This window comes from Emydura macquarii, unplaced genomic scaffold, assembly GCF_026122565.2.
Source record: "Emydura macquarii macquarii isolate MOO-44397 ecotype Brisbane River unplaced genomic scaffold, CSIRO-AGI_Emac_v2 contig_1253, whole genome shotgun sequence".
In the NCBI taxonomy this organism is placed as follows: Eukaryota; Metazoa; Chordata; order Testudines; family Chelidae; genus Emydura; species Emydura macquarii.
In genome coordinates, this window is record NW_027131390.1 from 43,475,322 (window position 1) to 43,495,135 (window position 19,814).

At 40.9% G+C, this 19,814-nt stretch overlaps 1 protein-coding gene across 1 annotated transcript in view; it reads right to left on the reverse strand.

The window, feature by feature from the left end:
• The window catches only part of NDUFA10 (NADH:ubiquinone oxidoreductase subunit A10), a 57,837-nt gene that overhangs the window by 30,044 nt on the left and 7,979 nt on the right, over positions 1-19,814 (reverse strand). Inside the window, exons 5-8 of the mRNA XM_067548629.1 lie at positions 18,755-18,876; positions 15,716-15,795; positions 9,654-9,708; positions 1,998-2,083 (exon numbers count right to left, since the gene is read on the reverse strand). Coding sequence (XP_067404730.1) covers positions 1,998-2,083; positions 9,654-9,708; positions 15,716-15,795; positions 18,755-18,876 — 343 coding nt within the window. The remainder of the gene's footprint in view (positions 1-1,997; positions 2,084-9,653; positions 9,709-15,715; positions 15,796-18,754; positions 18,877-19,814) is intronic.

Genomic DNA, 19,814 nt, shown 5'->3' on the forward strand with positions numbered 1-19,814 from the left:
ATCTACAATGATTAAAGGATATAATCCTCAGTGATGGTATTATTATTCATCATAATAAAAAGGGGCATAATCACTGACAATTTTAAATCAGTATTTAGAAAAACATCCAAAGATCGGCTCTAGGAATTATTTGTAGAAGTTCTCTGGTCTGTGTTATACAGGAGGACAGACTAGATGATCACAATGGTCCCATCTGGTCTTGAAATCTATCACACTGTGAAAAAGAGGATGAAATTCGGAAAGGAAAAATGGAGACTTAATATCAAGAAAAATTTGCCCATGGATCTATTAGTCGGTGGAATAACCTACCAAGGGAACTAGACAATTCCCATTAAATCTAGACTGGCAGAAAACACTAGTAAATTTACCCCAGGGGACAATCCTGCACGTGAAAGGAGAGAGAGACTAGCTGATGTTAGCTTTTCCAGTTCTGGAGTTGGTTCACAGGTAGCGAAGTAAGTGCAAATGGCTAATTAATTTAAAAAATAAATTGAGGTATTAGAAGAAATTTGTGCCGATGCTTAACTGAACTAGGGGCAAGCTCCCTAGAGTGGGTTGTGTTTGCCAGCATGCGCATTCAGAGTCACATTCCTGCTGTTTCCACTGCAGCCCCAATCTTTATCAAGTGTTCCATGTGCCAATGCTGTTCTCTCTTCCCTCAACCCTCTTGCACTTATAGATGTTATCCTACCACGCTTGCAGTAAGCAGTGCTGTATTTCCCTTTCTGACAACTGACACAGAGCCTGGAACCGGCCCTCCACACTCAGGCAGATCTCCCACTGACGTCAATGAGAGCACTGCCTAAACAGGAAGGGCATCAAGAGGACCAAAGTTAGTGAGCAAAGCAGCCAATCCCCTGCTCCTATATTAGTACGTATGCGCTGGATCTCTTTGGACAAATGAAATGTCCCAACAGTCAACTGGACCTGTCAAGTACTCTCTGTACTAGTATCAATACTTCCCACAGTACTGAAGAGTTTAATGTAGATATTCATTGACAATCTAGTCCAAAAAAGAAGGATTGCATTGACAGATAGTTTATTTCAGTCAGGCCTTCTCTCCTCTGACTATCTGTTTAGTGGATCAATGGAGAAGTCTTTAAAAAAAATGTCCTGAAACAGCAATATTCTAAAATCTTTGAATGGTTGAGTGTGAATAACAATCTGCAAGACTCTAAAACATAGATTAGGATTAATTAAGGCTCTTTATTTAGGATTATCTAATGAAAAAACAGCACTGATTGAGTAACTGTGTTTCAGTCATCCATGCAAATTGGCACAAGTTGCATTTCATCCCCTACATTCCCTTGTTGGTTGCTCTGTCTGAACAGCAGAGATCTGAAAGCAGAAACAGAAGTGCAAAGCACAAGGGCCTAAAGGTTGGGAGGGGGTGTGTGTGTGAAAACTGTCATAATTTAACAGCAACTCATCTCAGCAAGCTTTAGTATGCCATCATCTCCCCAAAAAGGGGACAGTAAAGATACACTGTAGCTAACTGCATATTGCAGCATTTATTTTTTAATTCTTTAGGCTCTTCTCATCTTGGTGAGCTTATTGTCTGGGTTCAAGAGTAATTATACTGATGTGACTTGCACACCAAACACCACTTCCCAAAGCTCAAAAAGCCACAGTTCATAACAAAACTCTATTATTATGAAATAACCACAGGATTCTCTGGTTTGGAGCTTGATTAATCATGTTTGGAGCTTTCATCTGTGGAACACTGACTGAATCTAGCTCAAGTTGGTTGTGATCAAAAGCCACCACCATCTGATGTCTGGCTTACTAAAAGTTGGTGGTCCCCATACCAGACTAGTGGCAACCATCCATATTACAAAAACCTACCTATACCATAAAAATCTACTATCATTGTTTATCTGTGATGGGCAATGGATAAAACCAAGTCTTGATGCAAATATGAATTGTTTTTAAAAATGTACAAAGACAATAAAAGTTTCCCATAAACGGCAACACTGGATAGGGTTTGGTTTACTTACTACATCCTCAAGTAATGGAAACTAACGTCATCTTGTTCCAGCCAAGGCCCCTTATCAAACTTCAGATACTCAATATCTTCAATTACCTGAAAAAGGGGGATACATTACAATTACAAGAGTTTTGATCAAAATACCTATCCTCAGTCAAGAAAAATAGAAATAAATCAAGCAAACAATACATACAACTAAACAATGAAGCCGTTACTTGCTAGCACTTTCCAACAGTAATGCAAAATGTTAGTGACAATCACATGTTCAGCAAGCATACAACCGAAGGCCTTGGACATCCCACAGGCAGTGACCGGAGTCCTTAAGGAAATCTTGCTGAGTTCACTTACCGTTGCTCTACATCCCCATGGAGGGCTGGGTGCGGAATAGCTGGGGTGACTTTGCTTGCGCTGCTCTCTATGATGATGACTAGATGCACAAGTAGTCCAGACTGCAGCTGTTACATACAGCCTTGACGGGGTGGGGATAACAGCTGGGGAAAATTTGGGAGGATGTAGTGGAAAGGGTAGTTCCTAACAGCTCTTCTAGGAAGACCCTTTAGATGAAACAGGTAGCAATATATTTACAAGGCCGGAACCTGAGCTGGTGTAATTATTATAGTTCCATTGGCTTCAATCTACAGCCTACATTTACTTATTTACTTTCTCTCTCTCTTTCTCTCTCACACACACTCCCCCTCTCCCCCCATGACAGATAATGAGCTGTACTGTGTGGCATAGAATAAAAGTATGTACATATTAGCTGTATAGTAATCCCTTCCCTCCTACATCACAGAGCATTAAATGCTTCTCCCACTCACACAGAAAGGAGTGGCAAAGGTGTCCTTTGTTAATGTTGCAAAAGGCTCTTTATTACCTAAACAATTCTGCTTTGTTCCTTGTGTTAAGCAGGAATGAGAGTTAATTTACACAGGTCTGACTAACTGAATGATCATCATTTTACTTTGCGCGTTGCAATGCGCATTTCTCTTAAAACCCTTTCACTGATGTAAACTAACCACAGATGGCGGATGTGTAATAGTCTCAAAACCTGACAGAATCTAAAGAAAACAATGAATCCTCTATGCCCACTTTTGATGTGTTACAGAGTGCATCACTGGTAAGATAAGGAGCTAAATTAAATGTGCCAAAGTCTGCAATGTCTATGTGTTATAAAGCTATACCTGCCTTTTCCAAAGCCTAAGATGGTGACAAACTTAAGTGATGAACAATCATTTTCTAAGTTACAATGAAGATATTTTTAGGAAAAAACCAAGATGTCTTCAAGTCTACATTGAAAGAAGAAGCAGGTAGGAGAAAAAGTTATTTAGACTACTGATGAAAGTATACCCCAAAGCAAGAAAGGGGAGGAGAATGTAAAGAGGAGCTTGTGCCCACCCTGCTCCTACAAAATGCCTTGCAGAAAGGCGCTTCCCTATCAGAAGAGCTCATCAGATTCAGCAGGGACCAGAGCTTTCCAGAATGTTAAAAACACACTGCTTTTAAGTTGTCTAACACAGATCTTTCAGCCTACTTATAAGATAGTTACTTACCTGTGTCTTAACAGCTGCTCTTCAAGATGTGGATGTAGACATGTATTCCACCCAGCTGTGTGTGCACCAGTGCACTAAAGCCAGAAAAAATTCATGTAGCAGTACATGCAGGAGTGGTGCTCGTGCCCTTTGCCTGGTTACATAAGGGTGACGCTTTCCCAGCTCCCTTGGTTCCTTCACCCTGAACATCAGGCTGAGGTCTGATGCAGAGGTGACAGAGGGTAGGTCATGGAATACATGTGAAACTACATCTCGAACAAAAGTTATGACACAGGTAAGTAACCTTTTTTTTGAGCGTCTGCAGATAAGGATTCCATTCAGGTCACTCACAAGCCATTTTATGAGCGGCGGAACGCAGAGTCTCTTTAGACACTGACTGCAGAACTGTCTTCCCAAAGTTTGCATCAGCTCTTGATGCTGTGATGATAGAATGATATCTAGCAAAGGTGTGCACCGTAGACCATGTTGTTTCTCTGCAGATATCCACTATGGAAACATCTCTATGAAATGCTACTAATGTTGCCTGAGCTCTCTTCAAATGAGCCTGTAACTACCTTGGGGTAGTAATCTGAGCTGCTCCATAAGCCATAGTAATACATGCTGTTATCCACTTAGAAATGGTCTGAATGGAAACCGATTGTCTTTTCAGCCTCTCGGCATAAGATACGAGGAGATGAGAGAACGAACAAAATGGTTGAGTCCTTTCCAGATAAAATGCTATACACTCTCACACATCTAAGATAGGAAGGCATTTTTTTTTTTGTGCACCCAAATGTGGTCTGGGAAAAAATAAGGTAAGTAAATAACCTGATTAAGGTGAAATTGAGATATCATTTTGGAGAGAAATTTTGGATGTGGTATTAAAGCTATCTTGTCTTTGAAGAACTGGGAGTACAGCGGATAGCTACCAGGAAGGCCGCCTTCTGGAGAGGAGAGCCAATAAGCATGTTGCTATCAGCTGAACAGTGCTGACAGCAGCATATGAAGACCCTACAATGGTACAGTCTTCTTCACTGATGGCAAAATGGACAATACCTTTCCAAAACCTTCCTACCTAAGGATTTGACTATACTAACTATCCCCACATGGGAGGATAGAAAGCTGAAATCACAGCTACATGAACTTTCAAGCAGCTAAGAGCCACATCTGAAGTTTTCAACTGCAACAAATAGTCCAAAGTGTTCTGAATCCAGGTTGACATAGGATGAATTCCTTTAGAGGTTGCCCAAATCAAAAATCACTCCCCTTTAGACAAATAAGTGGCCCTCACAAATAATTTTCTACTACTAAGCAAAACATCCCTAACTGTTTCTGAACTCTCCATCTCCTCCTCAACTAGCCACACAGCATTCATGTGGTAAGGTGTAGACTGTCCAGTGTCTGATGAGCAACCTGCCTGTGATATTGAGTCAACAGGTCTGGGAGAAGGAGGAAAGACTTGGGAGGTCAAACTGACAGCACATGGAGATCAGAGAACAAATATTGTCTCAGCCATGCTGGGGCAATCAGGATCAGTTAGGTGTAGTTCAATTTGAGTTTGAGGATAACCTGAGGGACCAGAAGGATGGGGAAGGCACACATCAGACTCAGACCCCAGTTCAGATGAAATACATTAGTGAGGGACCCTGGATCGAGCCCTGCTTGGGAACAGAACTGACAAAATTTCCTGTTGTCCTTTGTTGGGAATAGGTCAATGGTAGAGATGCCCCATTTTTGGAAAAAAAGCCCTTAGCATACTGTTCTTTAGTGACTGTTCATGGCTGTATGAAAAGGTACTGCTGAAGTGATCAGTCAGATGATTCTGAAAGCTTGGTAACTAAACCACTATCGCCATGTTATTTTCTTGGATAAAGAAGTGCCATAATTTTATCTTTGTGACAGAGTTGATAGGAGAGGAAAGATTCCTCCCTGTGTTTTGACACAGTACATCATGGTAGTATTGTCCATGATTACATGCACCATTGTTTCCGAGGCGTGATCCCAAATAGCTTGGCACGCATTATATATTGCCCAAAGATCCAGCACATTAATATGATAGGACTCTTCCTGTTCCGACTACAATCACTTAACTGTTAACAATCCAGATGCACTTCCCGACCTATAGAGAAGGCATCAGCGACCAACACTCTCATAAGCGTGGTATGGATGACAGACGGTGACCAACGTTCTCATAGGTGTGGAATGGACAAAGGAATCCCTTAACACACATTGTCCTGAACTGTTCACCACTGCAGGGAATTCAGAATTTCCAGAGGTACTCGCACAAGGATATCTAATTAATGGTAACCTGAATGACAGATTAGCCTCAATGATAACTAGAGAGAGCAGAGATGCACACTCACATGCTGCACTATGTAGGTAAACGTGGCCATATGGCCTAACAGTTTCTGGCAAACAGAGGGTGTTGTGGTAGGATGCAACTGGATGTCCATACAAAGTTGCTGAATTGTCTGGAATCATTTGCACAGAAGAAAGGCCCTCAAATTTGTGGAATCTAGTGGGGCCCCAAAGAACTCGATTTTCTGGGTAGGGTTCAGTGTTGATTTCTCTTTGTTCAAGATTGGCCCCAACTGATCAAAAAGATCCAGTGTGAACTGGACATGACTGAGGACTTGCGTCTTGGATTTGCCTCTTACTAATAAGTCATCCAAGTATGGGAATACATGAACTCCATTCCTCCGGAGATGGGCAGCTATCACCATCATGCATTGGTAAAGATGAGTGGAGCCGAGTACAAGCTAAAAGGGGAGAACCATATATTGGTAATGTTGACCGCCAACTAGGAATCTCAAGAACTTCCTGTGGCCTGGAAAGATTGACACATGAAAATAAGTGTCTTGGAGATGGTAAGCAGCAAACCAATCATCATAATTCAGAGTGGGAAGGCCCAGAGTGGCCATGCCCAATCTTATATAGCTGATGTATCTGTTGGGATCGAGGAGGTCAAGGATAGGTCTCCTTCCTCCTTTGGATTTGGGGATTAGGAAGAATTAGGAGTAGAATCCTCATCTGGCATGCTGATGAGGGACCTCCTCTATGACTCCCAGGGCACACGGAGTTTGAACCTGCTGAAGGAATGACTCATGAGAGAAGTCCCTGAAAAGGGAAAGGGAGGGAGGTTGGAGGGTTGAATGGATAGAAAATTGTATGGTGTATGCCAAAGTGTCTAGGACCCATGTGTGCATGGTTATTGTTTCCCAGATACTGAAGAAGTGGGCCAGTCTGTTCCCGAACGGAGGTGATAGTGCTGGGATGCTTACAACTGATCTGCTGCTCCCAACACACAAATCAAACAGGCTGTCTGCCAGAAGATGGAGGGGGATAAGGTGGCTGAGTAAAACTAGATCCCCAAGATCTCTTGTGAGATCTATTTCCCTTCCTGTGGTAGTCTTGCCTTGGTTGGTAAAAAGTTTGCCTAAAAGATAGCTGGGGGAGGTATAGCTGCACCAGTTGTCCCATAAAGTGGCATCTATTTTAAGCTGGGGTATAAATCCCTAAAGAGTGCTGGGTTGCTCATGAGTCTAAACGAACGTGAGGTCTCACCCATTTTGTCTGAAGAGAGAGATTGATCATCATACATTCTGGTGTATATCTGGTGCCATTGCTGAGTTCTGTAACCCCGACGCCCTTCTCAATGTGATTGCCATAAACATGTCTCTGGTGGCCAAGTTAGCATAGTCCAGAGTTGGCTGAAAGGACATCTTGGCCACCAGACAGCTCTCCGCCACAAATGGCTTCAACTCCTCACTAAAAGACTCAGGCAACTGCTTGTGAATTTTGCCACAGAGTCCCAATATACAAAGTGATATTTCAAGAGCAACACCTGTTGATTTGTGATTTTCATTTGTAAGGAGGCTGAATACATTTTCTTTGCCTCTTTGTTCTTGGGCATAGATTTGTTCCTCCCCTAAGTCATCTCTCATTGGCCACTGTCACAACAAGTGAGTTAGGGGCAGGGTGCATATAGATGCACTCAAATCCCTGAGTAGGGATGTAGTAATGCTTATCCATACACTTTGCCACAGGTGTCTCAGAAGCTGGGATGTTCCACAGAGCCCTGGCCAGTTCCAATAGCATTTTGCTGGGTAGAGAGCTACTCTCCCTGGCGACGAGGCCTGGAGAAATACTGCTACTAGCTTCGCTTTGCTCTCTGATTGCTCAGCAACCAAGTAAAACTGAAATGCACATCTCCTCACATCTTTGAAGTATATCATCATCATTAGAAAGTCACCAATCTCCTACGAGGCTTCGCTTTTGATAAGAGCAAGACAGAGCATAATGGAATATATTGGTTGAACCTGCCCTTTTGTTTAGCCATTTCTGGATGGGTCCTCAAGGGTGTTTATTTACACAGTAATCACCAGACAAAGTGAAGGTGTGCTTTCCACAGCAGCAGGTAATTCATGAAAGTTATGAGATGTCTGCATTCTTCTGCTTCTAGAGGTGTGTCTACACTACACCTGGGAGGGTGCTTCCCAGCGTGGGTAGACAGAAATATGTTAGCTTAATTGAGCTAGAGTGCTAAAAATAGCAGTGCGGCCACAGAGGCTCGGGCTACCTGCCCAAATACACTCACAGGGGTCAGGCAGGTTAGTACTCAGGTAGTTGGCACAAGGCACTGTGGCCATGCTGCTATTATTAGTGTGCAACCTCAAGCAGAGCTGGCACATGTCTGTCTATCTATGCTGGGAAGCACACTCTCAGCTGCTGTACAGTCATACCCTAAGAGTGAAGGAGATAGGCCCTTTTCACATGATGGCAGTAACTGTATTATTAACATCTATGTTTAGACACAGCTGTTGCCAGCAAGGGATTTTAGCACATTTTTTAAGACCGATATCTCTCTGTATCTAATTTATCAACGTTGATAAAAATCTCCCACTCCACACTTGTCATGGAAACCTTGATAGAATATCCTCTACCCCCAGGCAACAACAGAGCTGCTCCTGGAATAGTTTCATCCACAGCAAAGTCTGGGTTTAATTAGGAGGACTACTTTGCTAGCAGATCCCTGAAACAATTAAGTCCCTAGCTCCCTCAGAAGGTCACCGTCCTGTAAATCCTCTCTTCCCAACGCCCTTCTTCAGAAGTAAGCAACATGCTACCATGGAGGGGTCTGGAACTCATCTCTGGGGCTAGACAGCAATGCAATCAGCCCTGGGAAGGATTCTTTGCATCTCTCTCTCTAGGAGAATGTAAGGAGTTAGTCAGGCTCCTGGAGAAGCCACAAGGAAAGTAACCATAACATTAGGCCTTTGAAGCAAGAAGTGTGGGGAGAATGGGGTTCAGTTAAACTGGCAAAAAAGATAGGAGTGATGTAGAACTTAGGAGCTAGAAAGAACCTTATCACTTATATAAAATTTGACTGTACTTTTAAGGGGCTGTATTGAAAAATGAAAGATGTTCCTTTGATTAGGGAACAGATCTACTACAAACTGGTCCAAAACTATACAAGGCAGTGAGCAGGCATTAGACATTAGCCACAACTGTAGATACAAACCAACAAACAAGAGGTGAAAGGCCTCCATTATCAATCATCTACAACCTTTTCTGTATTCATTCCACACTATGACCAAGTGGATTGCATTGTTCCAGAATAAAGATGTAGCAAGAATCAATCCCAGACTATCAAACTGGATCCTGTAACCCAGTCTATTACCCTGCAGTTTAGTTGGTTCTCCCCACGTCCACACTGGTCTGCACTAATCCATTTAGAGAGAAGAACTGCAATGCAGATACCATATGCAACTGTCAATACAGATCAAGTGATTGGCCTTTTAGCAGTCTGAACATTTGTGGTTGCGTGGTTATCTTCCAGCAGTTGGCCCTTACAGTTATCAAAGATTTTTCTCAAATCAAAGAACCCATGGGATCGTAAAAGGAGTCAAATTTTAGATCCACTAGTAATTGTTTAGCAAAGTAATACAATAACTTGATAGTCCCTTTAACTTTTAAAAGTAACTAGTTCCAAGACTAGAGTGAATTATTTTATGTTGCTGTTACTCTAAAATATATGACTAAATTGCAAATCTAAGATAAACTACAAAAGATGGCCTGAACAATCCATTTCCTTAATCAAAGCTTAATTATATCAACTCCATGCAGCAAGCTTTTACCTTCTCTACATCTTCTGCCTCACTCGCTGTGTACTGCAAAACCTCAGAGGTCTCACTGCAAAGAAAAGAAATAATGTTAAAATGACTGACTATAACTCCTTTGCCCCTCAGGAAAAAAAAAATATTCATGCAAAAACAAAATTAAGATGTAATGCACCAAGATAAATGGATCATTTCAAAATTAAGATTTTTTTTTTTTGTGTGGAGGAGTTATTTGGAGAAGTTGTTACAGTAGAACACTCCTTGTATTGCTCAATGGTTCTTTCCTGAAATGAAAGCTTTTAAAAATCTAAATGCCAAAATTCACTCAAAACTACCTAGGTACAGCTGAATCTAAGAGTTTGCTAATGCAACACTAACCTAGATACTTGTCTTAATAACCAACTTCTGCTCCTCTTCAGTCCAGACAACCACCCTCCAAACTATTAGCCGCTGTCTGATTCAAAATTAAGAGTCGTGCGTTTTTCTATAACCACTACATTTGTGGATTATTTGTGGAAAGGATTAAATTGATTATCATTATACCAAGATACCAATTATACCAAGTTACCAAGATAGATGGTAACTGAAACAATATGACATTAAAGCGGAGTCCATATTTATGGGAGGAAAAAACCACACAAAACAGATTGTAAGCACTTTGGTGCAAGGACTATCTTTCTGTGTTTGTATAGCACCTAGCTCAACGGGGTCTGGTGCATAACTAGCAGTCCTAGGCGCTACTGCAATATAACTAACAAACATCGTTGCACTCACTACTGTGATTTAAGAACAGTTTTTTCAGTGCTGTAATCGCATACTTCCCCCCCCCCCCCAGTTCATCCCCAAGTAAACCACTGTGAAATCAAGACATCCCTTTTACAAGAGCAAACAGCAATATTGAACCCTTTTATTTTCCATCAGTTCTTTAAGATGGAAGATCCCAGTCCAGACAATTTTAAGCACAGCTTTTTATTTAATTTGCAGCTCAAAAAGCTCTGAAAAAAGTTGCCTTTTGCTTAGCATAATAACCTGAGAGTCTAAAGTGGAAGTAATACCTGGCAATCTGAAGCTTATTGCTGGCAGAAGTCATGTTATCAGCAAATAACAATTCAGGACAGCAGCAGCATGGAGGCCCAAACCAGCTTCAAGCCTGCATTATTAGTGGTCCAGCAGGGCAACTTTGTTAATAAGAAATTTATATTTATATGTCTTTTATTCCAAAGGATCCCAAAGCATTTCACTGCACCACTGATATGCAGTCAGTATCTGATTAGAGTGCTACTGCACATCAGACTTTTTAAACAGTTTCCTGGATACAAAAAAAAGCTTTCATTCTTTTGCAGAAGAACATACGAAAGCTGCAAGATTCTTCAAATTCTCAACTCTAACATTCATCTCCCTACAGTCAATTGGCAGAGGAACAAAACTGCCTTGCTTCCCCGCCCCCCAAAAGGGGACTGTTATCACAATGCAGTAAAGACGATTGCATCTTCAGTTTCAAGTCTCACTAAACAAAGGGTAGTGAGCTGACGTGATCAAATACAGAGTTCTAAACTGGCAATTGCATTATAGAGCAGATCAAGCCACTTGATACTTCACAGCCTGCTTAGGCTTTCACAAAGAGGAAGCAGCTGCTCAGTGGTAGCAGAACTGGATATGAAACTGAAGAACAGATTTGCAATTTTAGGCTTCTGGCCAGGAAAAGAATGCCAAAAAGATTGAAGTGGTTTGTTCAACATGATGAAGAGGAGTACCTATCCCAGCATTAGTCATTTATGAGACTGTCAGATGACACACAGAGAGGCCGCATTTAGAATATTGTGTCCAGTTTTGGGCCCCCCAATACAAAAAGGATGTGGACAAGTTGGAGAGAGTCCAGCGGAGGGCAACCAAAATGATTAGGGGCTGGAGCACAGGACTTATGAGGAGAGGCTGAGGGAACTGGGCTTGTTTAGTCTGCAAAAGAGAAGAGTGAGGGGGGATTTGATAGCGGCCTTTAACTACCTGTTCTAGGGAGGATGGGGCTAGGCTGTTCTCGGTGGTGGCAGATGACAGAACAAGGAGCAACGGTCTCAAGTTGCAGGGCGGGAGGTCTAGGTTGGACATTAGGAAAAAGTTTTTTACTAGGATGAAGCACTGGAATGGGTTACCTAGGGAGGTGGTGGAATCTCCATCCTTAGAGGTTTTTAAGCTGCGGCTTGACAAAGCCCTGGTTGGGATGATATAGCAGGGGTTAGTCCTGCTTTGAGCAGGGGTTGGACTAGATGACCTCTGAGGTCCCTTCCAACTCTAATATTCTATGATTCTATGGTTCTGGTATCTCCAGTATGACATCAACCTTCTGTTCTAGTCAGAAGAAAGACCCTAAAAAGTCAAGTCATAAAGCATCAATATTTATAAATGTTAATAACCTAGTCCTCTACACTATACCTGAAGCAGTGTGGGGTGCAGCTAAATGAAGGGAGACAGAAGAGAGATTTAGCTTAGTAGCGTGCAAGTCAAGTTTTTCTTCAGCATTCAATGACATTTTCAACTGAGGCAAGGCAGGAGGAAATCTTTCACGTTCCACCACAAGTTTAATGTGCTGGTCAGTAAACACACCCAGGATTTATGTGCATGTCAGAAGTTTGTTTAGGAGGCAATAAATAATTCCATTTCCCCCATCTGACCTGCGTTTTGGCTGTCCCAGGCTGTGAGGAATAGGATATTTCCTAGTCTGTCAATGATAAACAGCAAAACATGCAGTAACCCACTGCATCATCAAACTTCAAGCTGGTTCAAACTGGCAAACAAGTAGTTACAGTGAGCCAGAGCTTCCATGCATTTATCCAGTATATAAACTATTGATGAATTCTATCATTGTGTGAACTTGAAGTGTCATACATTTTAAAACTTTTACCATCAAAGGGGCAGATGTATTCTCCTTCAAAACTGAGTGCAAACTTCAATCTGACAGGCTACTGCAAAACCATACACTGGAGATGCCAAGCAGCGTGATGGCTTACCCAGTGTATTAACCACATACAGATAAAGGGGAAGAGTTGAAATCACAGCAGGACTAGCTAGACCAGGATTTCACCTCAATGAAATAACATTTTATGTTTCAGGGGCTTGATTTGATCCGAAGAATAAGCAACATTTTTCTCCTCACTGGTGAATTAAAACAGTTCTGCCCTCAGGGAGGTGAGAATCTTAAGGCTTCCCACCCTCTCTCTTCAGCCTTTGGGTCCAGCTTTGTTCTGATAGCTGTGCACCAGCTGCTAATCAATGGGGCTGAACTTCCCCAAGGCGGCAGCTGACCTTAGCTGCATCAACATCTCAGGCCCGAGATGACAGACAGGCTTCAAGATGACGACATGAAATTATTCAGTTCAATTGCTGACAGCACAATTACCCTGATTTATCTTGGTGATTGGAGCAAGAACACAAGAGGAGATGGACAGGTTATAATACACCTTCAGGCTTGTTCTGACTTTCATCAATGGGATTAGAGACCAGATTATACACAAACCAAACCCAGCATGATTATACTTACCTGGTTTTAATTCAAAGCAGGATTAACTTTGTGACCTTTGAAAGTTACCCTTCCTGAGTCATCACATCTGCCATGCCATGACTATGACCTGGTCTACACCTAAAAGTTAGACCAACATAGCTACTGTGCTCAGGGGTGTGAAAAATTCACTCACACTCACACACAGCTAAAGCAACTGGATACCAGTCTAGGAAAGTGCTCTCTTCACTTTTATTGGCTGTCCACAATATCTTGTCAACCAGATGAAAGCCAAGATGCTAATGCATCATAGAAGAGAGGCAAGGAAGACATATCTACTAGTTGGAGTAAAGAAAACAGCAATCTCCAGTCCTGGGATTTATTCCTTGCTATATCACTGACATGCTGTTTGGCTGTGAGCAAGTCAAATTCTTTGAGAGTTGGAAAAAAATGGGATAATACTTCCCCACCAGACTGTAGAGTTGTGAGGCTGTTTATGAATTTCAAATATGGAATTGCAGAACTAACTGAGGTATGTAACCTATCATTTAAATCAGCTTCTGTACCAGATGGCTGAAGGATAGCTAATGTGATATCAATTTTTAAAAAAGGTTCCAGAGGCGATCCTGGCAATTACAGGCTGGTAAGCCTAGCTTCTGTACCAGGCAAACTGGTTGTAACTGTAGTAAAGAACAGAATTATCAGACACATAGATGAACAAAATTTGTTGGGGAAGAGTGAACATGGTTTTTGTAATGGGAAATCATGTTTCACCAATCTATTAGAATTCTTTGAGAGGTCAACAAACATGTGGACAAGGGTGATCCAGTGGATATAATGTACTTGGACTTTCAGAAAGCCTTTGATAAACTCCCTCACCAAAGGCTCTTAAGCAAAGTAGGTAGGTCATGAGATAAGAGGAAAGGTCCTCTTATGGATCAGTAACTGGTTAAAAGACAGGAAAGAAAGGATAAGAATAAATGGTCAGTTTTCAGAATGGAGAGAGGTAAATAGCCGTCTCTCCCAGTGGTCTGTACATGGACCGATACTGTTCACCATATTTATAAATGATCTGGAAAAGGGGTAAACAGGTGGCAAAATTTGCAGATGATACAAAACTACTCAAGATAGTTAAGTCCAAAGCAGACTAAAAGAGTTATAAAGGGATCTCTCAAAACTGAGTGACTGGGCAACAAAATGGCAGATGAAATTTGATGCTGATAAATGCAAAGTAATGCACACTGGAAAACAATCCCAACTATACATACAGGGTCTAAATTAGCCATTACCATTCAAGAAAGATCTTGGAGTCATTGTGGATAGTTCTCTGAAAACATCCACTTAATGTGCAGCTGCAGTCAAAAAATGCTAACAATGTTAGGAGCCATTAGGAAAGGGATAGAGAACAAGACAGAAAATATCATAATGCCTCTACATTAATCAATGATATGCCCACATCTTGAATATAGTGTGCAGATCTTGTCGCCCCATCCCCCCAAAAAATCCATTGGAATTGGAAAAGTTACAGAAAAGAGCAACTAAAATGATTAGGGGTATGGAACAGATTCCGTATGAGGAGAGATTAAAAAATGGGACTTTTCAACTTGGAAAAAAGAAGACTAAGGGGGCATATGATAGAGGTCTATAAAATCTTGACTAGTATGGAGAAAGTGAATAAGGAAATGTTATTTACTCCTTCATATAACACAAGAACTAGGGTCAACCAATAAATAAATAGGCAGCAGGTTTAAAACAAACAAAAGGAAGTCCTTCTTCACACACACACAGTAAACCTGTGAAACCCTTTGCCAGGAGATGTTGTAAAGGCCAAAACGATAATAAGGTTCAAAAAAAACAACTAAGCAAGCTCATGGAGGATAGGTGCATTAACAGTTATTAGCCAGGATGGGAAGGGATGCCAAACTATGTTCTGCATGTTCCTAGCTTTTATCTGTTAGAACTGGGAGTGGATGACAGAGGATGGATCACTTGATGATCACCTCTTCTGTTCATTCTCTGTGAATCACCTGGCATTGGCCATGGTCAGAGGACAGTATACTGGGCTAAGTGGGTTAGACCAATGGTCCATCATGACCATACACACTATGACTATACTAGGATGAAAAGCACTGAATTATGGATTTAGGTCAATAAATCTTGTAATATATTCAATACTTCTACAACATAGGAATTTGAGTTCAGTCTTTGTCCAGTTGAGTTACAATTCAAATAACCATCAGCAACTATTCTGCCTCCCCCCTCAAATAAATGTATGCTTTTAGAAAGCTAGTGGAACCTAAAAGTTCAACTAAAAAACTTTCGTCTGTCTTAAGCCCTTTGATGTTGGTAGCTAGGGTTCTCTGACATGAAGGGTAACTATAGTGAATAGTTTCTAAGAGTAAATTTCAGCACTATCGTATAGACACAAGTATATAGATGCATAACTTACTAGATCCAGAGTTTAACATGGTAACAAGACAAAGGAGGATTTTTATATACAAGCATTTTTATTCAAGTGATTCTAGGTCTACATGCATAAATAGTTTTGCATAAATTTTTGTCATACAAAATGGTTTAGGCTGCTAACCTTATCTGTGGCAGGAAAGATTTCTTGTAGGTATCTTCAATGCTCTGGAGGTATGCAGGAGACACCTTTTTCTCATGTGGCTAAATATAAAGAGAATAAAATGCTGTGAAATGTGTGTGTTTGTCTTTTTTTACAGTGGTACAGATTCCAGAGATCCAAGTAGAAGCCATGGCTACCACACCATCTGTTGAAGCACAGCTCCTGCATTAACAGCCAAACAGTCATGTACATCGACATGCATTTTTTAAGACTTCAAAATTAATTAACATATGGAGTATTTGGGATTACAGTATATGGTATTAACATGTTCAACACTACATATGTGACAAAGGGAATAAACTACAGCTGCTGTAGCATTATAGATTTTCACTGTACTTCTTTGGATGTTCTCCATAAAGTTTAATATATTTGTTTTGCAATTCCTTTAATAACGATACATATGAATAAGATTCTCCTGGTATACAAGTGACCGTTGAAAGACAGGAAAAAAGGCAAGCTTTGCTGAAGAATGCACAAAGAGACACTTTCCTACCGGACTGAGATGAATGACAGAAAAATCTCATTTTTTCTAAGCCTACACAAACAGAATTATCAAGAACAGGCCCCACACCGATTAACTTTCAAACAGATGACTACACCCACACATTCAAGGAGGTTATGAATTGCCATCTAGTAAAAAAAATTGGGATTACACACATCTGCCCTTTCGGCAAGTTAATCAGAATGGGACAACTCGTCATTTTTCCTCTTGAGGTTTGACAAGGATATGCATGATTAGTGTGTGCACTCCAAATATAATCTTCTCTAATTTTTAGACAAACAGATGGGCAACACTGCATGCAATTCAAAACCTATGAACTTTCTTGTAAGTTAAGTGGACCTCAGATCTACTGTCAAGGCATTACCCATCAACTGCAATGATCCATTACTGTATATAGCTCTTTCGTCACATTTCTTCAGGGCATAGTTCATCATGATTTCCTACTTCCCTTAAAAGCAGATCTATTCAGGGTACAGGATACCCTCACCTGCACTTCAGAGATGATGTGCAGCTCCTTGGAGGATCAGGCTTCTCAATTAGTTGAGCACACAGAGGTACTCTTCTATTCCAAGCCACTAATTACTGTTCAGTCAATGTCAACTAGGAGCCATTAATGTAAACAGACTGCAGAGATCCAGACAATACTGCTGACAAACAAATAATATACTAATAAATACATACATCCTTCAAGGCCTCTACCCCTGAGAACTGTTACTGTAGAAGCAGTTTGTGCCAGAATAAAAAGGAATGCAAGACCAATGAGACCAGTTCGATTTTTCCCAAGATGAGGAGATAAAATTAGAAACCTCTCACAGTGCTTCATGATGTATCATTCAAAAAAGTGGCTTAATTTAAATTGAGCTCACCCCTACTTCAGAAACAGCCCATTATTACCGTTGTATAAGGTAATATTTCGTTCTTTAAATGAAAGAGCAATGAGTAATGTTTAGTTATGGTCTCATCTTTGGGGCACTTTATGATATTAAAGTAGTACAAGACTGTAGTACACAAAGCAACTCAGGCCACAACAAAGCTCTCTTAGAAGAATGTTATCGTAGGTTACAAAAAACTGCCTGTGTATTTTTTATTTTCCACTATCAAATACACCTTCCCTGGACAGTGATCAATATTGCTTTGACATGACCACAGCAATTTCCAAGCCTGTCTTCAAAGCTACCTTCTCCCCCTCACCAATATGGTCTAAAATATACATGAAGTACTTTGGAAAGCAGAGGTAGGTCAAATGTTTGGTGAGAGTTGAACAAAACAGAAGTTGTTTGGTTTTTTGTAAAATTATATTTCTCACAGTTAAATTCCTCACTCAGATCCAATTTCCCGTGGTCTTTGAAGAAAGTACAAAGTTAACATCATTTAGGGTCTTGTAGACCATCTGGGAACAGTTAGTGATGCAGGGCCTGATATCATGGGGAAAAATAATTAGTTCAGCATATCTGTTAAATGAAAACACTTCACAGCTCTCCTGCTCTTAGACTATGTTACTGACTCAATGTTCTGGAACCATTAGAAGGGTAATTTTAAAACATATTGCTACAGAATACTAGAAGTCAAACCATTCAAGAAAACTATTATTCTTCTTTCAGTACCATATCTTAACAAAAGGTAGATTCTCTCTTTTCTTCTGAGGAAGTGGGTTGCAGCCCACGAAAGCTTATGCCTGCAGCAATTAAATGTGTTAGTCTTTAAAGTGCTACAGGACTCTCGTTGTTTTTGCTATATACAGACTAATACGGCTACCCCTCTGGAACTTTTATCCTAGTTTTAGAAGACTGAAAACAAAAGGCCGAACACCCTTGAGTTTCACAGAATATCCCAGTTTCAGGCATCAGAATTTCAAACTAGGAAGTGAGATCATTTCTATGTTACAATGAATAATTGAAATACTAGCCAAGTCTCTATGAGCTCTGCAATGAGATGGACTTAAGAGCTAGCAGCAAGGCCCTCTGGTTTCCACTGCATGTGGAATACTCTATGGCAATTTCAGCCATAGAGCTGAGCTGGAGCAAGGAGGCTGCTGAGGCTTTTGGGATAAGCCCAGTCAGCAGGATGTTTCTACTAAAATGATTAGCAGTGAAGGCAATGATTTCCAAAGGAAGCTGGATTCCAATGGAAGTTGGGCACCTAATTCCCCATGGCTCTTTGGAAAATTCCAGCCAAAAGAGTTTGCAAATCACACTTTTTGACAGTAAATTTTTTGTGGCAGCAGCAATACCCAATGGAGACAATCAAGGCAATTCACCTGTCAGATCTGACATGCCAGGCTAACTGCACATCCACGACGACAGAACATCATTGATGGTATTCTGAACGTTTTCTTCATAATGAGGACTAAACACAAATAAAAAAATGAAACGAGATTCTGGAGCACAATTCTGCAGCAGAGGGACGGACTCTGCAGCAAGTTCCACAACAGTAGAATTTATACACAAAGCCCTGATCATGACACTAACACAAAAAATAATACTAACAGCTAGAATTACCTTTCCTTTCTCTTGAATCCTTTTCTGTACCTCTGAGACCGGTACGTCAATATAGATCACCAAATGAGGTGGCAAGAATTCACAGATAGTAATGCCCTTGATTTCATTATAATGATCAACACCTGAAAAAACAAACAAGAACAGGGAATTCCTTAATTGGAGAATAAAATGGTTACATCCTACTTTCCAAATAAAACTCAAGAACAAACAGAAAAGAATTTGAATTTGATTTTGACCACCATTACCCACCCACCAAGTTAATGATCAATACAGCCTCTTGAAACGCTTCTCTCCAGATTTTTAACCGGGTTTCAAAGAGGATGGAACTAGGCTGTTCTCTGTGATGGCAGGTGACAGAACAAGGAGCAATGGTTCAGGTTATGTTTTATTCCCCAGGTAGGTGGATGTAGCAAATTTAAAGCTGAAATAGCCTTATAGAATTAGAAAAATAAGCAACAAACATTTAAAATGAAACAGTACGGGTACCAGAATCCACTATTACATTATAGGGTAGTTTATTTGTGACTTAAATGGTGCCAGATTCACTGATGTTATTGTTATCAACAGGAACAATGGCAGCCTAACAAGCCCCATTCCCTTTAATTATTCTGCATTAGCCCTTTTGCTTCCAACCCTCCTTCCTTTCATAAGCTTGCAGAAAGACGGCCTTCCCCCAACCTGTGGAGGTAGATTCTTATGTAAACAGCAGAAGGCAGAGGCAACTGTAGAAATTGCTTGAAGGCAGCAGGCTGCTACTTCCAATAATGACAGTATGGGAACTGCACCCACCGAGAACATGGCAATGGGGCAAAGGGGGTTCTTGCAAGAATCATGAGTTCTAAGGAGTTTAGGGAAAAGAAGAAGGAATAACCACGACATGTCACTTCACAAAAAAAAATTCTATTCCTTCCAGAAATCTAGGGGGGGAAGCATGAAAGGCACAGACATCAGAAATGGATGTCTCGGAGGGAGGGAAATGTTGTAGGGGTGCCCAGCATCTCAGTGTTCCCTCCCACTACAGTCTGTGGACCCCCCAGATTCGCTAGTGCTGCTTTCCCAA